At 47.5% G+C, this 23,678-nt stretch overlaps 3 protein-coding genes across 4 annotated transcripts in view; all 3 read right to left on the bottom strand.

The window, feature by feature from the left end:
• si:ch211-236l14.4 (SITS-binding protein) overlaps nt 1–6,781 on the bottom strand; it is a 41,344-nt gene extending 34,563 nt beyond the window's left edge. For both annotated transcript variants that reach the window (XM_057835827.1, XM_057835828.1), the window contains exons 1-2: nt 3,712–6,781; nt 1,750–1,921 (exon numbers count right to left, since the gene is read on the bottom strand). In XM_057835827.1, coding sequence (XP_057691810.1) covers nt 1,750–1,921; nt 3,712–4,185 — 646 coding nt within the window. In that variant the 5' untranslated portion in view covers nt 4,186–6,781. The remainder of the gene's footprint in view (nt 1–1,749; nt 1,922–3,711) is intronic.
• Nucleotides 6,782–7,645: 864 nt separating this feature from the next.
• Nucleotides 7,646–15,124, bottom strand: LOC130916108 (fibroblast growth factor receptor substrate 2-like). The gene is made up of 6 exons (XM_057836540.1): nt 14,642–15,124; nt 12,854–12,937; nt 12,684–12,780; nt 9,061–9,247; nt 8,855–8,992; nt 7,646–8,794 (listed from the first exon to the last, which is right to left on the bottom strand). The coding sequence occupies exons 3-6, from the start codon at nt 12,750–12,752 to the stop codon at nt 7,782–7,784; spliced, it is 1,407 nt and encodes a 468-aa protein (XP_057692523.1). The 5' UTR covers nt 12,753–12,780; nt 12,854–12,937; nt 14,642–15,124; the 3' UTR covers nt 7,646–7,781.
• Nucleotides 15,125–15,301: 177 nt separating this feature from the next.
• Nucleotides 15,302–23,678, bottom strand: part of LOC130916107 (receptor-type tyrosine-protein phosphatase beta-like) — a 31,530-nt gene continuing 23,153 nt past the window's right edge. Inside the window, exons 19-30 of the mRNA XM_057836539.1 lie at nt 21,665–21,776; nt 21,518–21,586; nt 21,420–21,440; nt 20,491–20,572; nt 20,285–20,375; nt 20,139–20,215; nt 19,882–20,016; nt 19,082–19,204; nt 18,839–19,002; nt 17,681–17,816; nt 17,528–17,614; nt 15,302–15,595 (exon numbers count right to left, since the gene is read on the bottom strand). Coding sequence (XP_057692522.1) covers nt 15,575–15,595; nt 17,528–17,614; nt 17,681–17,816; nt 18,839–19,002; nt 19,082–19,204; nt 19,882–20,016; nt 20,139–20,215; nt 20,285–20,375; nt 20,491–20,572; nt 21,420–21,440; nt 21,518–21,586; nt 21,665–21,776 — 1,118 coding nt within the window. The 3' untranslated portion in view covers nt 15,302–15,574. The remainder of the gene's footprint in view (nt 15,596–17,527; nt 17,615–17,680; nt 17,817–18,838; nt 19,003–19,081; nt 19,205–19,881; nt 20,017–20,138; nt 20,216–20,284; nt 20,376–20,490; nt 20,573–21,419; nt 21,441–21,517; nt 21,587–21,664; nt 21,777–23,678) is intronic.

Raw genomic sequence — 23,678 nt, 5'->3', positions numbered from 1 at the left:
TTTGATGGATGTAGGAAGAGGGTGTCAATTTTCTGTTGACCGCCAGCATTAGCCTCATCTAGTATTCCTTTCGATCGTATGAGATTCGCTCTCGTACGCTCATATTTGATACGTTTATGTTTGGTTCACTCGGTTTTGTACGTGTTTATGTTCTACACGATCACGGTGCACACTTTTACCATATGCAGTGTATATGGTAGACAAACGTGTCACCAGTTGAGCGCCAGCGGATGGGAGAGTGACAAAATGAAACAAAGTTTATTATATGTGCGATCACATCGAGACAATAGACAAATGAACGCCATCGGATCCCGGCCTCACGCGAGTCTTCGTAGATGCGGGGCGTCTGACGGAGCTCACGCAGGGAATGACCCTGAAATGCCCCCAAATCAACAGGAAATAACCTGATATCAAAAGGAAGTGCCCAAAATCAAAAGGAAGAAATTTACGGGAATTCATCTGTTATCAACAGGAAGTGGCCCAATATCAACAGTAAATGACCTCGCTCCAAATCAACAGGAAGTGACTCCATTTCTACGGGAAGTGACCTCAAAATGCCCCAAAATCAACAGGAAATAACCTGATATCAATAGGAAGTGGCCCAAAATCAACAGGAAGTGACCCCAAAATGCCCCCGAATCAACAGGAAGTTATCATCATGACGTGACCCTGAAATTCCACAGGAAGTGCCCAAAATCAACCGAAAGTAACACGATATCAATAGGAAGTGACCTCAAAAGGCTTCCAAATCAGGAAGTCAACAACCATTAGAGCAGCGGTCTCTAAACTGTTCCACATAGAGCCGAAGTGGACGCAGGATTTCATTGCGACAAAACCAGACAACGCCTATGCACCAATCTGTAATCAGTTAATTGTTGTTTTAGCAGAAACTTCATTGCTTAAACTGTCGGTACAAGATTGGTTGGAACAAAAACCAGGAACCGCAGCGGCCCTCGAGGACCGCCCTGCATTGGAGCAAAGCTACCATTGCAATTTGGCCACCCACCAATGGCATTTTCCAGTTCATATGCCAGTGTACATTTCAAATAAAAGTCCGCGAGAAGGAAAAGCAAGCCTCGCCTCGCCTCACCTCACCTCATCACGTATCGCCGTGTTCTTTACACCAGCCTTTGAGTTGTTATGTAATAATACAGCGGCTGGCCGGCCGAGGCAGAGCGCACGCGCCCGTCGGGGTCGGTGACGGACGACGCGCTAGGCCTTCGATGCCCAGTTTAGCTTGGCGGGGCGACGCAAAGGCTTTGGAGAAAAAAAGGCATTCTTTTGTCAAAAACTGGCCATTTGCTCATATGTAACATGAATTGATTTTTTTAACGAAATGCCGCCCCGATTTACCGATTCACGCCGTCCCGACTCGGAAACGACCCGTGCAGTTATCGGCGCTAAAACAGATATCGGTGAAATAACGTGCCGATGCCGTGCAAGGTGTACTTTTCCGGTTTCCGACCGCTGGCGGTCCTAACTGAGATGGCCGCCATAAAAAAAAAAGACTTGTCTTGTCGATCTTAACAAACTGTCCAATCGTGTGGCGTCCAGACATCCTTTTGCCATCAATTGAAATGAGTTGAGCATGAGTAGACGTTCGATGGCGGCGAATGAACGTTCGTTCATGAGGAACAAAAGACATGAGGAGAAAATATTCTCCTTTTTCCTTTTTGGGTAGATGGTAGCGCGCAACACGTGCAAAGCTAACCTCTTTTGAAGAAAAACACGATCGTTGCCGGCGCTCACCTGACGAGCCCAAGAAGTAACGCTCGAGAGCGGAAGCGAAAGCGTGCGGGTTCTCCTTGAGGTCGCTGACGACGAAGGGCTGCATGCTGGCGTTTTGACGGTTGATGGGCCACGTCTGAGCGCTGACGCCGGCGCCGCCGTACCACGACACGTTGTTCATGGAGAAGCAATCCTAAATAGGGTCAAAGAAAAGAGGACAAGGCTATTGGAAGCATTGGAATTGAAAGTGCACATGAAAATCCGCAATCACAAAAAGTCACATGAAATCATCCAGAAACTTCAAAACCAGGAAATTGAAAGAAAAAATGGATGAAATGCAAAAGTCATATCATATAATATCACATATGACGATCCATTATTGTATTTTTACATGATTTATTTATTTATTTTTTTTTTTAATCAACTCATCGGCAAGGGTGAAGATTTTGCGGGGATCGTAGGGACATAACATTACCAAATTTTGAGGACGCTCGAATTGTCCTCACCAACTTTTAATCAACCTTTTTTGCATTATATATAATGAGTTCAGTTAGATTGTCTTCCCTTATGCTGTAAGGATAGAAGAGACCCTACCGTTATTAAGTTTCATTATGCCACTCCCTTCAAAGAGAAAGGATATTATTGTGTTTTTTCGGCAAGCAGCAGCCATTGTAAGTCATGTAAAAAGACATCAATCCGGTAGAGGTGGGGAACACGTCACTAATTTTGCTACTGAAAGTCCAACCTGCATCAGAGTTAACAAAACATTAAACTGTGTGAACCTGTAAATCTTAAGTAGAAAGCTGCTTCGAGAGAAGCGTCCTTCCGTATGTGTTTTCTACTGATAACATTAATTGAACTGTGCATTTCTTCATGAATTAAAAAGTATTTATTTCTTTTCTACATCATATATTTCAAATATTTTTATATGCAGCCTATGCAGACACCCCCCCAATAAAAAAACACAACCACTGTATATCTCCTTTTTAGCGTCCATGTCATTGACCGCTATGCACGTCCAAATCCAAAAACCAGAAAAACATGTGGCTGCAATTTTTAACCATACACTTACCATTGCAGTGCATTGACATTCAACTCGCACCCAAATAAGGCTTTCCCATTGACTAATGGTAAGTGTATAGCCAAAAATCACAGCCACAAGTTTTTCTGCCATTTAAAATGAATGGAAATTTGGACGTGGATAGCCGTCAATGGCACAGCCTTACCTGGGTGCCAGTTGAATGTCAGTGCCCTCTAATGTGTAGTCAAAAATCACAGTCGCACGTTTCTATTGCCATTTAAAACGAATGGGAAATTTGGACATGCATAGCCGTCAATGGCAAAAATGCCATATACAGCCAAAAATGCCACATACCAAAAAAGATGCCACAAACCGAAATCTATTTTGCCACATGGCCAAAAAAAGCCACATGGCAAAAATCCTTTTTACCACATGGCAAATGCCACTTTTGGTTCTCGCATCCCTCCCTATTTCAGAGCGGTTGACAGAGCTCAAAGTCCAATCCGTTTGGACCAGGAGGGACCAAGGAAGGAATGTTCATTGGCCCTCTCTCGGTCCAAACGGAATGGACGTCTAGTGCCGTCCCTCTCTCGGTCCAAACGGAATGGACGTCTAGTGCCGTCAATGACACTGAAGGAGGACAAGGTTGCGCCCCGTGGACCGACAAGAGGCTCCCTTCTAGCTTCTTCGGATGACATTTGAATCAAGTCAAATTGATTCATATTTAAATGCACTTCTGAACTCTTTCAGGGCCACCGACATCCAATCATCCTTTGGCCTTGAATTTCAATGAGTTTCGGGCCAGTTGCAAATGGATTGGACGTCTCGCACCGTCCATTCATAGCAGCCAGTAACCACCCCACGCACATCGACATGTTCAATCATTGTTGTTGTAGTTTTTATTGAGGGTCATTTGACAAGTCAAAGGTCAAGAAAAGAGACCAAGAGTCCGGGGCGCTTACCTTAAGCCGCACGTGGCACTGCGCCGGCGTCCAGGTGACGCCGTAGCACTCGCTGTCGGCGTCCGGGTCGACGTCCAGGGTGATTTTGATGTCGGCCAGCGCGTCCCAGGTGTAGCAGAACTCGGTGTTGTTGAGCCAGCAGAGGTTCCTGACGAAGGGGAGCTCCAGCTCGGGGTTGCCCACGTTGCCCTGCACGTCGATCTCCACCAAGGTCTCGTCCTCCGTCAGCGTCTGGATGAGCAGCGAGTGGCTTCTCCTCTCCCAGATGAGTCCGCTCCGAGTGCCCTTCAGGATCCAGTTCTTGTTGGGCTGGTCCACCACTTGCCAGTAGATGATCCCGATGGTCATGACGAAGAAGACGGCCACCCCGAGGCAGGCGATCGCGCCTTTCCACGTCTCGTTCATCTCCTTGGAGCCCGTGTCCCACGTCACCTCCGGAATGGGGCTCGGGTTCCTATTTCGAGCGTGAGGCATGTTGTTTTTCAGACGAGGAGCGCCGGCGGCGAATGACGGCCACGGCGAGAGCGACGGCCACGGCGAGCGGAGCGCTCCTTCTTCATCGTGCCATGGCTCTCGCCCTGCGGTGCGTGCGTGCGCGGGCGGGCGGGCTGGCTGGCGGAACCCGGGCCGTCGAAAACTTTTGCCTTTCTTGTCCTTTCTTTATCCGAGCGAGCGCGCGCCGCCGGCCGTTGGTAGGTAACCGATCCAGAGTAGAGCGCTCGCTGACGTCGCTGCGCTTTTGGCCGAAGCCAAGTGGTGCCGCCGGTGCGGTGGGCGGGCGGGAGCGCCCTAAACCCGAGCTCCGTCCGTCCGTGTTTGACAGCGGTGCCCGCCAATAGACGCGCTGTGACGTCACGCCGAGCCCGGGGACAGACCGCAGCACCCCCTGCCACCCAATACTGTCCCTGGTTGACCAGATGACAGGGGTTGGACACAATAATGGAAACACCTTCAAAAACCAATTTTACATGGTGTAGGTCTGCCTTTTGCGGCAATTGCAGCTTCAATTCTCCGAGGTATTGTTTCATACGACTTGTGAATTGTTTCCAAAGGAATTTGAAGCCATTCTTCAGTTAACTCTTTAAGAGACGATGCCGGTGGAGATCCACGTAAATCTCTAAAATAAATGCTCAATCATTCTTTCATTTCATTCGTTCATTATTTAACAATTATGTTCAATGATTATGACGCCAAAATGGCAGGTGTTGCCATTACTTCGTCCAAGCCCTCCCTCCATTTCCGCACGTCCAAATGGATCGGACGTCTATTTCCGTCATTGGCGCCGAAACCCCGATCGTTGGCGGACGTCGCTCGCCGTCGGTGACGGCCGATGAAGATTTCAAAATGACATTCCTTTACTTTCCTTGAATTGATATTAATATTACTATAGCTTAACTCTGTCTCTGCCATTGATGCCGATTACCGTCAAACGTGTGGCGTCCCGCTGGGAATTGAGATGAGTTTGTCGCAAGTAGACGTCCAATCCATTTCAAGTGGTAGGGAGGGAAGGAAAGTGGCAGCGAACGGCGACGGCACCAGACTAAGAGTGTGACAATAGCTCCATACGCTTATATATCGCGATATTTTGCAACCCAAACAGTTATCGATATGCTCCCGCCAAGTATCGATACTTTTATTTGACTTATTGGCCGTACTACACGCGAGGTCAGGTGAGGCAGAGGCACACTGCCCCCTGGCGGTCATTCCTTTTCACTTCATGTAAGGACTTCAAAAACAGAAAAGCAACTTTAATTCCGCTATATCAGCAAAGCACGGAGCAGTTTCTTGATAGTTAATGAGATTTTAGCATTTACACGATGTTAAAAGGAAGAACCAACAAGGGGCAGTGAGGCTCGTCTGCCTTCTGACGCGTCCAATCTCTTGACATGCAAGGCAGGCCGCGGGAATTCAATGTCTGGCACTAAAAGATGAGCATTGACTGCCACTAATCAATTGGATGTCTATCATGGTCCATGATGATAGGCAATGAGTTCATTCCTTGTTCATTTTAAGGAACGGTCATTTTTGTTGCTTTCCTAACATTTTAGGGTGACTTCATGTAAATTTCTTGTTGATTTTAGGGCAGTGGTCCCATCCACCGGGCTGCGGACCTGTACCGGTCCGTGGCGCGTTTGCTACCGGGCCGCAGAGAAATAACTTATTAACCACTGCAATCTGGTCTGTGTATCTTGACACATCAATATCCCCGTCTACTCCATAGACTAATCCGCGTAAAGATTTCTATAGGTCGCCATCTAGTGGTTGGCCGCAATTACTAGGGTGCTTGCACACCAATAGCAGCCCTGCGCCAGTCAATGTAAACAGTAACTTTAGCCGCTGTTTGGAGGTGTGCTGCGGGCACAGCTTTTTTTAAAGGGGAAAAGGCCACCTGCTGAGCCAGAAAAGGAGCTTACGACCAAGTTCATTCTGCATAATATGTGGCCAAAAGCCAGCAAACGAGGCAACAAAAGCCAATGTGCTGAGATCATACCTCATGGCAAACCGTATTACTAAAGCTAAGAAACCTTTCACAATTGGACAACTCATTATGCTTGCGACCACGGATATTGGCCGACAAGTTTTAGGAGAGGCCGCTGTTAAAAAAGGTTGATTCAGTGTATGGTGAGTGACATTTTCCTTGCACTTAATATTTGTTTTTATCCTCGGTGTGTTATTATTTACTGTCATTCTCTGCCACACATTGCCGGTCCATGAAAAACAAGGAACGCATTACACCGGTCCGTGGTGCACCACTGTTGTAGGGCATCGAAGGGCCACTTCCCACTGATTTCAGGTTACTTTCTCGTGTTTTCGGGGCAATTCAATGTCACTTCCTGTACAATTTGGATCATTTCCTGCTGATTTTAGGGTATTTTCAGGTCACTTTCTGTTCATGGGTGATTTATGTCAGGGTACAATAAAACTTTTGCTTTGAGCTTGCAAAGGCTATCACCAGCTGATATCACAGTCACAAAAACGGAGCAGCCAAAACACCCCGAAGGCACCTCAAGTCAAGCCAATTTCCCCGTGCGGAGCCTTCTTTCAGCAATGCCCTACATCGAGTGGCTCTTTACATCCTTCTGCTGTCAACTGAAATGTTTTTGGCAGCCAATAAGTTTTGTTCTTCCTCTGCCCAAGATACACCCTCACACCCAACTAGTTTATGAATTGTAGACTTCGATTCCATTTGAAGTGGGAGGTCGCCGACCCTCCCAATTCAAATGACTTGGACGTCAAGCGATATAAACCACCGCTGGCTAAAGAGCAGCTGCTTTAACATTATAAATTATTTTTGGGTGGGAAATAAGCTAGTTATTGTGACTTGATTTGAATGTCCATGCATCGACTTTGACGGGAACGTTGCCCCTACCGACATGGTCGCCCTGAAGCCAAGTCGGTAAAGGCTTTTCGTGCTTCTGCTGCAAATTGAAAGGAGTTTTAACGCTAGTCGACGCCCAAGCCAATTGAAACGGGAGAAACGTTGATTTGGCGCTAGCCTCTCCAACTTCGAACGGATTGGACGTCTAGCGCCGTCAATGACAGTCAGAGTGAAGAGCAGATGCTTGAACATTGATGAAATAATTTTCAGGTGGGAAATAAGCTAGTCGTGACTATATTTGAAAGTCAGTGCGTTGACTGACGGGAACGTTGCCCCTACCAACATGGCCGCCTTGAAGCCACGTTGGTAAGGGTGACGAAAGGTCTTTTTGTGCTTCTGCTGTGAATTGAAATGAGTTTGCCACGTCTCCTCTTTTTGAAGCGAGACGGCTGCCGTTCGTTCGTTCGCCGCCGGCCCTCCCGCTTCAAAAGGATCGGACATCCGTCGAAGGCAGCCGAGGAAGACCTAATTCAAAGCCTTTTTAAGACACAGAGAACATTTAACGACGGAGAAGATTTGACTCGGTACATTTCGAAGCGTTTCGGGAAGACTGACTACAAACAGAAGACGGGTTTATTGTGGCGGAATTCGAAAAGGAAGTCGTGTACCAGCAGCATGGAAAGAGCTCAATGGAATGCTTGTTTCAGTAATACTGATTTGTACCATAGAAGAAGAAGAACACAGTCCGGCGTCACGCGGCGCTCTTGCTGGGCAGCTCGGTGCTGTTGTGGCGCGTCTTGCGCGAGGTGCCGTCGTCCCGCGGCCTCGCCTTCTGCAGGTTGGACATGGCGGCCGTGCGCTCGATGTCGATCAGGGCGTAGAGCTCGGTGCGACGCGTGGGCGTGCCGGGCGGCGGGGGCGAGGCGGGCGTGCGCGGCGTGCCCGGCCCGTCCCCGTTGTCCATCTCCACCTCGATGTAGTTGAGCGTCTTGGCCGCCTCGCCCGCTCGCCGCAAGTCAAAGTTGAAGACGCTGGGCCCGTCCGAGCGGCGCCGCGCCGTGTCGGGCCGCAGGGGCGACGTCACGTTCTCCGTGTTCACGTAGTTGTGCGAGTGCTCGTGTCCGAAGCCGTTGAGCGAGGGCGTCGGCGGGCCGTCCGGCGAGGGCGTCGGCGGCGAAGGCGTCCCCGGGCCGCCGCCCTCTTCCCGGTCCCGGCCGGGCTTGCGCGCCTCCCACACGGGCGGCAGGGCCGGCAGGTTCTCGTAGTCCAGCAGCGCCGTGCGCCGCTGCGCCGAGTTGTTGACGTTGTGCGGGTCGGGGGACGGCAGGGGCGGGCGTTGGCAGCGGGACGCCGGCGGCGGTGCGCCCGTCCGGCCGGCGCCCTCCCCCGCCTCCCGCAGCCGCCGCTGAACCGGGGTGGGCCCCAGCACAAAGCGCGCGCCCTGCGGCTCCAGCAGCACCCGGGGCTCCGAGGGGGCCCGGGGAGGGGTGGACGGGCGACGGGCCTCGGGGGAGGCCGGGCTCTCCGGCGCCGGTTCCTCGGTGTTGACGTACGTGTGTGCCCGGAAACCGCCGGCGTCGCCACGCTCGTCCTCGCGGGCCTGCGGCGCGCTCTCCTCGGCCACCAGCAGGGGGTGCGTGGACTCCTCTCCCACCGACGGCAGCCGGGCGCTGGCCACCGACGGGTGGCGACTGGACGGCTGGGACGGGACGTCGCCGGCCGACGGGATCCGCGACACGCCGTTGGGCGCCGAGTAGCCGAGGGCTGAAACGCAGGCGTCCGTTAGCCGGTCTTCGGGACCGCCGCGCGACGGGGGCCGGGTACCTGCGGGGGAGAGCGCCGCCCCCTGGTGGCCGGCGTCCATCACGGCTTCCTCCACCACGCTGATGCTGTGACTGTGCATGACTTCCTGCAGTTTGTTGAAGATTTCCTCTGCGCGAGCGCACTTGAACGCGAAAATGCCTACGAGGGGACAGAGGGACTCCTATTACGTTTCGCGGTCGAGACGACCCCGCCTGAACTGTCTTCACCTTGCCCGGTCTGGCAGCGGCGTCCGCTCTCGAAGGAGAAGAGGTTGGAATCGTAGCCGTAGCGGCGCAGGCACAGGTACGGCCACCTGACGTCGTCCCGGCGATGCGTGTGCAGGACCAGCTCGCCGTCCGTCAGCTCCATCACGCCGGCGCCCAGCTCGTTCCCATCGTCGTCCACGTTGATCACCTGCCAAAATGGACCTTTACTTCCAACAAAATAAAATACTTGATATCACGCCGCTTTTCGTAACGATGTTACGATATAAAGTGTAGACGATTTGTATCGCCAACATGTCAAAATACAACTGTGCCCACAGCCCTCATTCACTTGCAGGTCTCAGTTTAGCACATCAGCTATGCTTAGAGTGGCTTCTAGATGTCGCTAAACAAGAATGCTTAGTTGGGGTGTCATTAAAATTCAACTTTCAACAGTTGTCTGTGTAAGATCTGAGTACATCATTCACTTGCGCAAGACAACCGACAAATCATAGCAGATGAATACATCAAATGTCATTCCAACTCATCGTGATAAAATGAAACTAAAATGGTCACATAACTAAATAGCATCACTAGCAAGTCATGAAAACAACTGGAACGGTAACTGAAGAAATAATGATCACACAACATGAATGTTAATGACGTCTAAAGCGCCGCCATGCATGCTGGGAGGCACAAGGCTACACCACAGGGCTTCTCCTACACATAATAGATCGTGGCACACTACACCACCAAAATAAAAGCCGCCACGCTTTGCAAATGAGAGTTTTTAAAGGCGTGATGTCCGTAACTACGGGAGCCCCCCTTAAAAGACGATCGGACTGGGGAGCTGGGACGCAGGGGGAAAGCGAGTAGGACGAATGGGAGAAAGGGCGGGATAGCGAGAGATAGCGGTCGCACGTCGTGGCGGCCCGCTGTTATTTTTTTTCTTTATTATTGTTACCACAATAAAATGGGTAAGCCAATACAGACTCATCTCCTTCTTCCCCATATCTGGGGCATTACAGTAGTTTGGATCGGCCTTTTCGGCAAAAGTGAGAGGCGGACAGCCGTCTTGGACGGACGACAGAGTTTGAATGAATTTGCGCCGAGAGGCGTGGCCAAAATAGAGCTATTTTCAGAGCGCCGCCACGCTATTGTCGACAACGCGTCCAAAAGCAGAGGGGCAGGCTTACTTATATCTGTGCTCTCAGGCTGTTTCGGCGGACGGATATACACCATCACGGCTGACGAAACTTTGATAAATGTGCTTTTTTTCCTCCCCAGAGTTTCGCGAGCTCTGGGTCACTCGAAAAAGACCTCTCGTACCTCTCCTTGCTAAGTTAATGGTACCTGTAGTTCACGAACAACAACAACAAAAACTACTCAACTAGTATAACTCTTTACACAACTATTACAATTTCCCCCACTACTCCACGAAATGGGTCCGTTAACAGTAGGACTATTATTGTTGCGATAATGTAGTACGTATGTATTAGGGCCAAATGAAAGGAAAAAGAAGGACTACAAGGAAGATCTGCCACCCACAGCTCTTTAGCGCTGCCCTAGTGGATACCTGGAGCTTTTTCAAAATGGAAAAAGATGGGGAAGTATATTTTTTGTTTTAGTATGCTTTCTGTAAGATGACAAACATGGCACAAACATTCTTTCAGTTCATTAATATTGTAATGAACTTGAGGTGGCATGGCACAACAGAGTAGTCCCGCGGTGCATCATTTTCTATAGGATCCACTGCATTTCATCATGAAGGCTAATTATGTATTTGAAGCCAACTTAGTGCTAATGCCCATACATACAGCCAGCGTTGTTTTCCTTATAAGGCTTATACAAGGTTTTTCATTTTTTTGCAGCTCCAGAAATACTGTATCATTTTGTTTGTTTTTTTGTCAAATATGGCTCCTTCATCATTTTGGGTTGCCGACCCCGAGGTGTAAGTCGTACTATGGCTACTAGAAAAAAAAAAGACGTCAAACGATTAAAATTTTGAATTGAGTTAATCACAGCTTAAAAATGAATTCATCGTAATGAATCGCAATTCAAACCATCTCTAAAATATGCCATATTTTCCTGTAAATTATTGTTGGAATGAAAAGACAAGATGGATATATATATTTGACAAGCTGTCCATAAGTACTGTATTTGTTTATTATAACAACAAATCCACAGGATGGCATTAACATTATTAACATTCTTTCTGTGAAAGGGATCCAGGGAAGAAAGACTTGCAATTCTTAAAAGATAAATGTTAGCACAAGTTATAGTAATTTTATATTAAACCCCTCTTAATGTTTTCGTTTTAATAAAATTTGTAAAATTTTCAATCAAAAAACAAACTAGCAGCTCGCCATTGTTGAGGTCGCCGAGCGGTGACATCACAGCCGTTCTTCCACAGTGTCTTTAACTACGTAAGATAGTGATTGAAATACACCACGCGGTGTCAATGGCGAGTTTTAAATTACTTAGAAATCAAGCCAATGAGTGCGTTTGGTCCCTTGACTGACGCCGCAGCTCCCCGTTTGTTTGTTTTTTTTCAAAGACTGGGTCTATTGTACTTCACGGTCATTTGAGTGCTGGCTTCACAATGTACGAGACCTCTGACAGTTTGTATATTGTGACTAAATATTGCATCTGGTGTATTTGTTGAGCTAAACGAAATGTTTGAATAGAGTTTGACCAAAGTCTGAGTAAGTTTTATGTGTGTTTTGGATAGCTATTTTGATTGGGAATGCCAGCTTTTCTTTTTGTGAACACTGTTTTTTTTGAGCGATAGGAATATTATTTTTGTTGTGCTTTCACTTAATGATACTTATGTTTATTGTGAAGGAGTTGCCGAAGCTTAAGCCAACAAACGGCGCGGTTCAATGAACGCCCGTGTCCACTGCCTTTCTCTGCCTCTTAGCTCTCACTGTGCAAAAAACAGAGTCATTGTAATCTGATTGTGGCAATGCATGAGCGGGTCATTCCCTAATTAAAAAGCATTAATTACCGCCCGTTCAAGCGATAAATTTGACAGCACTAATTATTACGTCGGGTAACGTCACTGTGATCAGCTAGCCATTTTACGTACCTGTACCGTAGCTGAGAGCTACGACATTAGCCCGGCTAATGAAATATTTCAAATAGATCTTTGTTATGGTTCTTCTTGGAGGGGGGGGGGTCTCATTTGTCATGCTATAACACAATTTTGCCATGGCACGACACGGCGAGGCTGTTAGACTCACCCACCACCACAGCTTCAAAAAAATCCAAGGGAAAACCCTGTTAGCGCTAAATGGTTTCAAGTATTTCACTAGCTTAGGTAATAGGCATGCACTTGTTTTAGCTATGTAGCAAATAAGAAAGTGCATGGGGGAGCAGAGTTGTCATAGTGCATTGTAGCTTCCTTTTCATCAAATGATTCAAAAATACATAGTATGGTGGCATATCACTATCGTGAAATGAAATAACCCATTCTTGAGATCGAGGACTTTGCCCAAACCGCTACGGGGACAAACGCAATTCAATTCACAAGAAAATAATGACTGGACACGGTGGAGAAATCCTCTCCATCTCCAGACGTCCAATTTGTGGCACAAGTACAGTATAACAAAGCGCTGTTTCACTTGAGATTTTCACTCATCGCTTACCTTGAATTTACTGTGATGATTATCCGCAATCAACTCTTTGTCTGGACAGCTTGAACAGCTACTACCCATGATGCCTCACTGCGCCCGCGCGGCCGATCTGCGGATAAACACGGCCCGGAAATGTGAGGGACGAGCGCAACGTCGCGACGCCGGCGCATGGGACCGCCTACTTGAGGTCTTCCTCCATGGTCAGCGGCGCAACGGTCAGCACGCGAACCTCGGTCACGGGCGGGCGGGATTGGCGAGGGAATCGGCTGGAAAAAACATCGATGTCAGTAACAATCGCCAACTCTAATAGGACAATCCATTCGCATCACCTTACGCTGAAAATTGTCAATCAAAAAGTGCTAGTAAAATACACGTCTTGGTAACTCATTGGCTGCTGTAGACAGGGTTATTAAATGTACAAAAGGCCAAAATAGTCACCTGCTCTATAAATGGGTTAATTGTCCACTTCCGTGAACTAAGAGTTCATATCAATACAATTATTGCATATTTAGGGAGAACATCTTCAATATCGTTCGTTGGGATAGGCTTATAACAACACTGGTCTACAGGCTAAATGCTTCCTGGATAAAAAGTAGTGAGACTACTATTGAAAAATGAGGACAAAAGTGTCAATTGGCTCACGTTTTTGAGATACAGAATTTGCCCCAAATGTTCAAATCCAAGCAATTTAGGTGAAAACAGGTAGTCGTTGAAATGGTTATTCCTGGGATTTTTTTTTTTTTAAAAAAAGGTCAACAATTTCACAACATCTTGTGTAGGCAAGACCGTTGACATAGTTCGCCATTTTCAATGCATCGCTTAAAGGGAAGTGGACATAATGCATTCATATAAAGACATTTTTCCGATCCATGTCACCACAGCAAGTACCATTCAACCATGTTTATCTCTGAAAATAAAGTTTTGTAGACCACCGCAATTGACATTAATGGAATACTGACCACAAAAAGGCACAAAACTCTCAAAAAATACCATTTTATGCTGCACACCTGCGGGCCCGATATTACCTATTTGTGATTTCAACCTTGTGTGCCCTCTTGCGGCATGCTTTGGAACTATCCTCAGAGAAAGTCTTGTTTTGAAACTAAGAAGTTCAAAGTCACTGTTGATTAGCTTCGGTCACTCGTTGATAACTGCAATAATGGGGACTTTTCAAAGTGATGAGGAAATTGGATTTTTACCTGTCCAATCGTTGTTTGCATCTGATATTATGTACGCGAAATATTCTCTGATGATGATGATGATGACCCACCTCGCCATATTGGCTTGTACAAGGACTCTGCCAAAATGATGTCAAAGGTCAAGTCGAGTCATATGTTGTCAATGTCAAATGTATTCAACGTTTGATTATTTAAAAGAACAAATCGACTGAGATGTGGCTGAAAACATTAAGTGGGTCCTAATATGGATCACAAAAATCAATGGGCCAAATAATTTGCATTTTCTCCTATTATTTCATTTCATTTCGTTTTTTTTTTTTTAAATGAAATAAAAAGGGCCATTAACGAATTTAATCAAAAAATGAGACCTATACATTTGTATTTAAGTGCCTATCAATGAACCAAATAATAGTAAACATTTACACCTACACCTTCATTTCTATTTTTAATTTTTGGAATGAAGTAAAATGGGACATCGGTTACCCTTGTAGAACTCAAAACAAAAATGAGTGAAAAAGATGACTTTTAGTGCCTAGAAATGGGGAAAAGCTGCTCGCGCCGACAAAAAAACCCCAAGACTTTTCTTCGTAGCAACATTCCCAAAATAACGAAAGTCCAAAAGTTGAGGGGGAAAAAAGTTTTGGTTCAATCAACACACAAGTCGTGTGTTGTGATGGCAGCCACTCGCTACGCTACGCTAACCAACAGCGGGCTACTTTAGCATATATAGCAAGTGAGGCTTCGACATGAAGAAGAAGAACACTGACAAAAACGAATGACAGACCAACTCACAGAACTAAAGCAACTCGCAGCCGACTGGAGGCCTCCAAGGGCGACGGAAGTCGACACGCGGCGGTCGCTCCAGCTCCGACGGCGTTAGCATGGGCAACACTTAGCTTAGCATTAGCCCCCGCTGCTACACGAGCTCCGCCGCGTCCATCTTTCCCTTTCCTCCTCTGGTCCCTCTCCTACGAAAAAAATGGCAAAACTTCTTCCAAGTTGGTTTAACGAGCAAGAAGCGACGAGAAGCGCCCCAAATCCATCGAGAGTCGTCGGCGCTTCACCGCCGACCGCGAGCGACGTTGACGCCGTCCGGGGGTGGAGGTGAGGAGGGCCGGGAGTTGGAGGGGGGAACAGACCAAATTTAAAAAAAAAAAAAATACAAAAAAAACCTTGCTTGCCTCCCCCGCTCTTTCGTCCTCGTCCGGCTCAAAGTTGGCCACAAAACTTCCCCAGTAAGGAGGAGACGAGCAGCCGAGAGCCAACTGGAGCTGGCCAATTATGAGCCTGCCCAGAGCAACGCAGCCAATTGGGAGACGGCTACAGCAGGTTAGCCAATCAGGAACCGGCCGAACGCCAGCCACCCAACCGCTAGCCAATCGGCTACTAGCTAGCATCTTCGCTCGCCTCCGAGCTCACGCCAGCCGAGTGTGCGCATGCGCCACTCTTTCGTCTCCAAGAAGAACACCGAGACTTATTGTTTTGGTTTGATTATGTTTTTTAATATACTTTCAATTGATAACCATCATCATAATAATGCGCTCTCGACTGCGCGAGCACGAACAGCTTTCATACTAATAGATTTGCTCAAAACAAAAGTTTTCCTCAAGAAAAGAGCGTTCATCCATCCAAATGCCTGCGTCGAGGTGTCACATCCCAAAGAACACTTCCAGCAGACGTCTCATTTCCGTGACGTCATCTGTAGGTCAGGATCGTCTTCGGATGTTAAGGTCGCACACAAGGCGTCTGAGGACACACAACATTGAAGACACAAACACACAAACAAATACAAAAAAAAAAACAACAAAAGAGCAAAGACCCTTCAACTCATTTCAATTCAGAGCAAAATGGCCTCAGGGCAGGCGGCCATGTTGGTAGGGGCGACGTTCCCAACAAAGTCAATGCCAATGACATTCAAATGAACCCACAACTAGCATACATAAAGTATCTCTTTACTCATTGGCTACATTTACATGGACACTTATTGGGATTAAATGCCTGATCGGAATAAAAAGACACATACCATTGGGAATATTCTAACCCATGCTGATCAGGATTCTATTCTGAATGAGAGGGGCTGCTTATGTCGATTGGTCATCCGATCGGTGGACATGAAAACCCTTGATTCCAAAATCTTGATTTGGTCGTGCTGCCTTCAAACGCTCTGGGAAAGATGAAACTCATCACTTGATAATTGCTAATTAGGAACACGTCCTGTTCAAGTGCTCGTGTTGTCGTAGCGAAAAAAAAACATTGGACGTGGACTTCATTTTGGTTTGTGGTTGTATAGACCTTTTCATTCATCGACGACAACAACAAGAAGAGAATGCACCAAAATACAAACGGTAAGTTTTTGCTTGTAACTGAACATTTGAGCAAAAATAGGAGATTAATAAATTTGCAACATCACTAAGATGATGTCAAGAAGAAGAGTTTTTAAAGTCAAGACCAAGATCAAAACAAGATCATGGCCTAAATAAAGACTGAGACATAACTAAGACTTGCTGCAAATCAGTAATCACAGGTATCAGGTCAAGATCAAGAGTTGTGTGTGTGGGGAGGGTCAAGAAAGACTAAAACGAAAGCGAGACCTTAAGTAACACTAAGATACGTCCAAGACTTGCCCAAAATCGGGAATCACCAAGATTAAGACCAAGGTCAAGAATTTTGGGGAGCTCAAAGATCAAAACCAAAAAAATGACTGAGACACAACAGAGACTTTACAGGAATGAAGAAGCACTGAGATGAAGATCAAGACTTTTGGAAGTCAAGACCAAGACTGAAACCAGACTGCAACCTAAACAAAGATTGAGACAAAATAGAGACTTGCCCAAACACAGGAGGCACTAACATGAAGTCAAGATCAATAGTTTTGCGGTTAAGACCAAGGCTGACATGAAGACCTAAACCAAGACCGAGACATGACCAAGATACTGTACGTACAAGAATCAGGAATCCTTGATATTGAGATCAAGATTTTTGAAAGTCAAGACCAAGACTGAAACAAGTCTAACCCAAGACATGACCAAGATGCTGTATGCCAGAAATCAGGAATCACTAAAATGAAGTCAGTATCAAGAGTTTTGGGATGAAGACCAAAACAAGATTGAGTTCATGACCTAAACTAAGATAGAGACACGACCGAGACTTGCTGGAAATCTGGAATCACGGATATTGAGGTCAAGACTTTGGGGTGTCAAGACCAAAGACTCAAAGCAGTCTAAGACTGAGACATGACCAATATACTGTATGCCAGAAATAAGGAACCACTTATTATCGTCATTACGATAGTGTCACACTTAAAAGGCTAGCTTCTAACCATAATTACGACACCAAGTGAAGGGGGCGTCCATCCGCGCACATAAAAATCAGTTGTTTCGACGGAACTTCTGATGCATGAACACGCAAGTCCTAATACTTTTAGTGTCTATGAAAAAAACAGTGCATCCTACCACCATTTTAATCGGAATACCGATCGGATGAAGGTCATTTTGTCCGTGTAAATGTAGTTTTGCCGCCCGCCGGGACATCTGTTCAGGCTACAAAAGCACTTGCGAAGATCCCCAAAGTACACACAAAGAATCGGAAGCCTCCGAAAATCCCTCGCTATAGCTAACGGAGTCGTGCCGAAAGAGGAGTAAAGAGCTCAAAGAAGAAGAAGAAGAGCACTGCACTGACCTGACCGGCGCCGAGGTTTTGGTACACAATCAAGTTCCTGGCTCGCAGCACGTCGCTGATGCATTGATGAAGAAACGCGTACTGACGCTGCACACATAAACGGGTGAAATGTTTTTCCCTGACCTTTTCAGCATTCAGAATTGGCACGCACACCTCAGTCTGCAGCATGTGCGAACGGTGCAGGCGCAGTTGCCAGACGCAGCCGTAAATGTCCAGCGTGTCCGTCGTGTCCGACTGTTGCAGGAGCCGGTCCAGCGCCACGAAGGTGCCCGTGCGTCCCACGCCGGCGCTGCGCCAGAAAAATGACCATTTCATTTCTGTTAATACTGAATGTCACTGCTATCTACGGCTTGCTCGGACACCGCTTAGTGACGTCCAATCCATTTGAAGCGGGATGGATGGCAGCCAATGAACGAACACGGCCACCCTCCTACTTCAAACGGATTGGACGTCAAACTCATTTCAATTGTCGGCAGAAGCGTGAAAAGTCCTTAAACTCCGGACAACTTATTTGATAGTATACTATTGGTGTGTAGAATTCATTGAAAACGATGCACCGTTTTCCTTCTGAGTGCGTATTATCATCACCAAGTTTGCGTTGTCCTCGTAGATGCAACAATATGTGTTCGTCTGTCCATGTTTATTCCAAATTGTTGGAAACTGATTGATATTTTTTTTAATTTTACAGACAAAGCAATTTTGAGTCATCATCAACCAAAACTTAACGAAAACATTTCGAAATGACTAGAATATGACTAAGAACTATTTTCGTCCAAAAGATTAAGACGAAATTACAAGGGCTGCAAAAACAACACTGGCCCCAACTGGGCAGCCATGTTGGTAAGGGTCACGTTCCCAACAAAGTCAATGCATTTCCATTCAAATGAAAGTTTATTTCCCAACTCATTTTTTGCTGCTTAACTCACTGAGCTAACAGACATCCAAACCATTTGCAGAGGAAATGAATCCGAGCAAGGCCAGCCGTACTCGCCTTCTACGACCCTTTTTGGTGCCTTCATGATGCGGAAAAGGGCTCGGGCTTATTATTATTGTTATCATTATTAGGGATATTGAAGGTTTGAAAGCAGGGGACCCCCAAGGCAGATGAAAAACTTGATCTGATGACTCTTCGAAAGCAGGGAGCCCAGACGGGCGAGTACCGCGTGCCACAGCGGGACCCTTCTTAATGAACGAAGGTTCATTGGCTGCTAACCTCGGACATCTACTTGCGACGAGCTCCTTTTAATTGGCGGCAGAAGCAGTGACGGCCTTCAGGGCGCGAGCTCGTCTTCTCCTAGTCGTTTTGCGTACCTGCAGTGGACGACGGTGGGTCCGCCGGCCGGACTCCTGGCGACAAAGTCTCTGACGGTTCTGACAAAGTGAACCAGCGAGCGGGTGCTGTCGGGAACGCCGTGATCGGGCCACACGGTGAAGTGGAAATGACGGACCAGACGCACCCGCCGAGGATCGTCCTCCTGACACGGGTAAAAAAAACTGGCGTGACACGCGCGTTCAGGCGTCAATCGGTCGGTCGGTCGGTCGGTCTTCGCTTACGCTGCAGATGCGGAACTCTCGGATGGTCCACTCGGGAAGTGCCGACTCAGACGTCATCTGGACGATCAGGTCGCCGTAGTAAAGGGGATCCTGGTCCGCCGGCCAGTAGCGGTCGCATTTGACCTAATTCCACACCAAAAATCATTCTTTAAAGGGGAGCAATGTCATGTAGAAAAGAAAGTTCACTGTCTTTTTGGCCATGTCATCGTTATTTTAGGGAAGGCTTGAGCTTCCAGTGCTGTTCTATGTAGCTTGACAGAATGACAGAAGCCTCGCTCAAATAGCAACAACTGACAAGAAAGCCTATGGCTAGGATAGGCTATGCTATGCTATGCTAGCAGACAGCAAAAATCTGTTACTCTTCTGGATGCGATATCTGGTTATTTTTTAGTGGACGGGGCCAAGGCATCTGAGAAAGGAAACTCATTCACGATGAAGCCTTTTCTGCCACTCGGGGATGGGTTTGGGTCCAAACTATGCTCTAACATCATTTTAAAGTCACTTGTTGCAGCATTTCAAAGCACTTTTATGTCAATGTGTTTTGCAAATACAGGATGGAAAGTCACCGAGAGCGAAGCGGGCGGGATTGGGAAGTCACCGGGAGTTCAAATGCTGGCAAAAGCCATCCGGTCCTGGTGACTTTCCAAATCAAGCGTATGGATGGCTCCTGCTCGCAAGTGTTTGCGGCGCCAATTTTTTGAAGACCGGCCGTTGACGCGTTCTTTCTGTTGTATTTGCGCCGGGAAATGCCAGGTTACGATGCCAGATTTTGCCGTAGGATGCGAGGCGCGCGTCCCTACCCGTCCTTTCTCCACACACTGCGTGAGCATGACGATATTGTGGACGTTTTGCTCCCAGGCCATCTTCCAGAAATCGTCCTTAGTTCCCGGCAGCGGCCCCTGGGTGGCGATGTACTCACGGCGGAAATGCTCGCCCTCCAACCGCAAAAGACACAGGGTAGAAAGAAAGACTCAGTCCGCGTCCGGTCTCCGGCGAAAGCCCGCGGCGGAGAGAAAAGCGAGGCCGGGCTTCCGACTTGGTCATTTTGGCTTCTCACGGGAATGTAACTGGCGTTGATGTAGTCCGAGCACAAGTCGTCATCCACGTAGGCCAGCTTGACTCTCGTCGCGTCGTCTGCGAGGACAAATTGTGTCAGGGACGCGCGGTCGGCCGGGCGGGCGTACGAGCGTGCCGGCGGCTCACAGGGCAGGATGTTGTTGTAACGGTTTTTCCCGCGGTTCTCCGGCAGAAGCGCCGCCTCGGTCGTTTGCTCGCGTCCCGCGTCTTTCAGGCTCTGACGACGAGAAAACGCACGGTGGCGTTTCGAAACCATGTAGCCGCCGCTTCGATTCCGATGAAAAAATGCTAGTGTTTTTCATCGACGATAAGGCGAGACGACGACGCCTCACCTCGTACTGCTCGGAAAGCAGGAAGTGGGCGTCGGCTCGGAGTTTCTCAAAGTGGCGTTCGAAGTCGTCCGCCTTGATGGGGCTGAAAGAGGGCGTCGGAACGGAACGTCAACGGCGGGACCGGAAAGGAAAAAAGAAAGGAGGAAGGTCATTCACATCCAAAAATCAAAGTGGCCAATTCAAGTGAAGCAGTGTCAGTATTGTCAGTGGCTGTTGTTCATTTTAGGCTACTTATGGGTCACTTCCTGTTGATATTTCCAGGTCACTTCATGTGGATTTCAGGTCAAATTCAGTTGGTTTTGGAGCACTAATAGTTGACTTTCTGATCATCATAGATTTGAATTCATTTGATATCTGGGTCACGTCCTGTTTATTGGTCATGTCTTGTTGATTTTTGGGATACTTTGTTTATTTCATCTCACTTTCTGTTGGTTTTGGAGCACTTTCTGATCATGTTGGGTCACTTCCTCTACACTTTGGACTATTTCCTGTTCATTTTAAGGCATTTCTGGGTCATGTCCTGTTCATTGGTCACGACCTGTTGATTTTGGGGCGTTTCCAGGTCACTTCCTGTTCATTTCACGTCAGATGTCTGTTGGTTTTGGAGCACTAATGGTTCACTTTCTGTTCATTTTGGGTCAATTACTGTACATTTTGGACAGTTTCCTGTTCATTTTGGGGCAATTTGTGGACGGGCCAACAATATTGACCACCAATAGTGTAACACTGAAAGAATAAGTAAGAATCCCAGTCCAAATGGAGTGGAAGCCTGATGCCGTCAATAAGTTAAAATGCAAAAAATATTCCTCTTCTATACTTTACCCATGACATGAAATTTCTGGTGACCTAACAAATAACTGAGTATTCATACTTATGTTACTAAATCAGATAGTGTATAACATTGGCCACGGCCGTTTGTTTGTTTTTACCTGCTTGCGTGGTGGCGTTTCCTGAAATGTGAAAAAAGAAAGGCTGGTGACTTTCCTCTGAAGTAGAGCAACTCCTACTAGGGAGCTGGCGCACCTACCCTCTGACCCCTCTGGGCGAAGCTCGCTCTTTCCTCACGCGCATGCTGACCGACATGCTCTCCTGCAGACTTGTAGAAGGCGCGCGCAGCGCAGGTTACGGCCAACCCGAGAGAGCGAGGCAACCACCGCACGGGCAAAGGACGTACCTTTTGCGTCGTGCCTTCCGCCTGTGGACGATCAGCGCCGCCACCGCCGCTGCGGCCAGCGTCGCCAAAATGGCCGCGGCGATCCCTTCCGCGACACCGGCGGCGACGGGCTCTGGGAGAGAAGTCATGACTAGCGGTTACGTTTGAGCATTCGACGGACGGGCGGGCGGGCGGGGACAGGCAGTGTTGACAGACTGCATGCTCGGTTGGGCTATTTTCTGTTTTTGTTTAGTTTTTTTCCTTCACCTGTCCTGTTCAGCTGCTTAGACACAGAGAATATAGAGCCTACCCACGTACCACGTGTTCGCTGTAGGGTTCCGCCCACTTGTCCGTCAAAACGACTCTGTATTAGCATTGTTTTCAATTGATGGCGCAATTTAAAATGCATTTCATGGAAGACCCGGTGCTTTCTGATGCCGCAAACTCACTGGATCTGTTGCATAAAAGGCGTTATGAGGAAAAGCTTCGTTCTATACAGTCGCCAGATCCATATTTGATGCCCAAATCGATGTTTTTCGACCCACTGTCTTCGTCCTGTCTGCCTGACATCTGCTACGCTGATATTTACAATGATCTTGTCCACACAAAATCAGCCTATTCTCACGAAAAACTTCAAGAGCTTGGACACTTATAAATACTTCGTTGCTGGTTGGGTGAAACAGGTCCTCGTTTGGCAGGAATCTATCTTGTGCTTGGAAAGGTGAGTTACGAAATTTTCAATTCGAATTCTTTTTTTATTGCTAACATCCACTGTCAAGTCTAATGTATTTCATGTCGTTTGTCAATGGAGTTAAGGCTTTTAATGTTTTTATGGTTTAGCGATAGCACTCACTACATACATACGTGTATGTTGTCGGCGATTAGCCTAGCAATGATCTTAATTGTGGTTATTTGTCAGCCCCGTAGACGAGGCCAGTTTCTTTTACTTGGTACCAGCTAAATATTATTCAAAAAATAACGATGGTGGAAGAAAGGGAAGTCACAAACATCTTGAATTTGAAACTATGTCGTACTACGTCGTATGTTGTCGGCGATTAGCCTAGCAATGATCTTAATTGTGGTTGTCAGGCCAAAACCCTCTAAATATATATTAAATGCATCTTACCGGATATAAAATGACTACTACATAGTCTGTGGTGATTTTTGGGTGTCCAGTTTTCACGTCGAATTGCAGCCGTCCATTTCGCTCTTCTCTTTGGATCCCTCGGAATACGGTAAAACTTCAAGTCTCTCCTTCCATCTTCTGTTAGTGCAACCAACAGCCACACACGCCTTCACCATTTTGATTATTAATGTTAAGGAGCAGAAAAACACGCCGTAAATAGGAGAAATGTACGTAGCCGTAATAGGTTAACACTATGTTTTGACGGACAAGTGGGCGGAACCCTACAGCGAACACGTGGTACGTGGGTAGGCTCTATAGGCCTGAACAGTTTTTATGTATCACATGGGAGTTCCCATTGTGGTTGTTCATGATGGTTTATTTATGAGGAGAAAGCAGCGAACAAGGAAAGGGTGATGCGGGGACAGAAAGGAAAGAAGCAGACAGAGGAGAAGGAGCAGAACAAACAACAACAAGAAGTACATGATTACACGCCTACGCTACCAGTGGACAGAGTGGTGCTATCACCGGTGGTGCTAATTATATCTACCCCTGGACACCATGTGGGGGGCCTGATAACCAAGGAGAGGGGAGGTGAGTCAAAGGAGACGTGATTAGTAGGTGTAAATCACCTATCTTGACATCCTATTCTATGCTACCTGATCGCTAATCCTGGCATCGTCAAGCTTTCTGCTTGACTGTGTCTAATTGTACCCAGTCATGCGTGAACCCACTCGGAAGTGTGATAGTCTTGTAGAAAAGTGGAAATGCTGCACTGCGCCAGGGCCCTGGCACCACCCCCGCCCATCGGGGGGGCCAAGATCTCCTCCCGTAGCGCCGACAAAGGGGCCACCGCCATCCCGCCAGGACCCCGGACGGTCCCCCTGACCATCCGCGCCCCTGTTCCGGGCC

Source organism: Corythoichthys intestinalis, chromosome 5 (genome assembly GCF_030265065.1).
Source record: "Corythoichthys intestinalis isolate RoL2023-P3 chromosome 5, ASM3026506v1, whole genome shotgun sequence".
NCBI classification, from domain to species: Eukaryota; Metazoa; Chordata; class Actinopteri; order Syngnathiformes; family Syngnathidae; genus Corythoichthys; species Corythoichthys intestinalis.
This window is presented reverse-complemented; position numbering and strand designations above follow the sequence as displayed.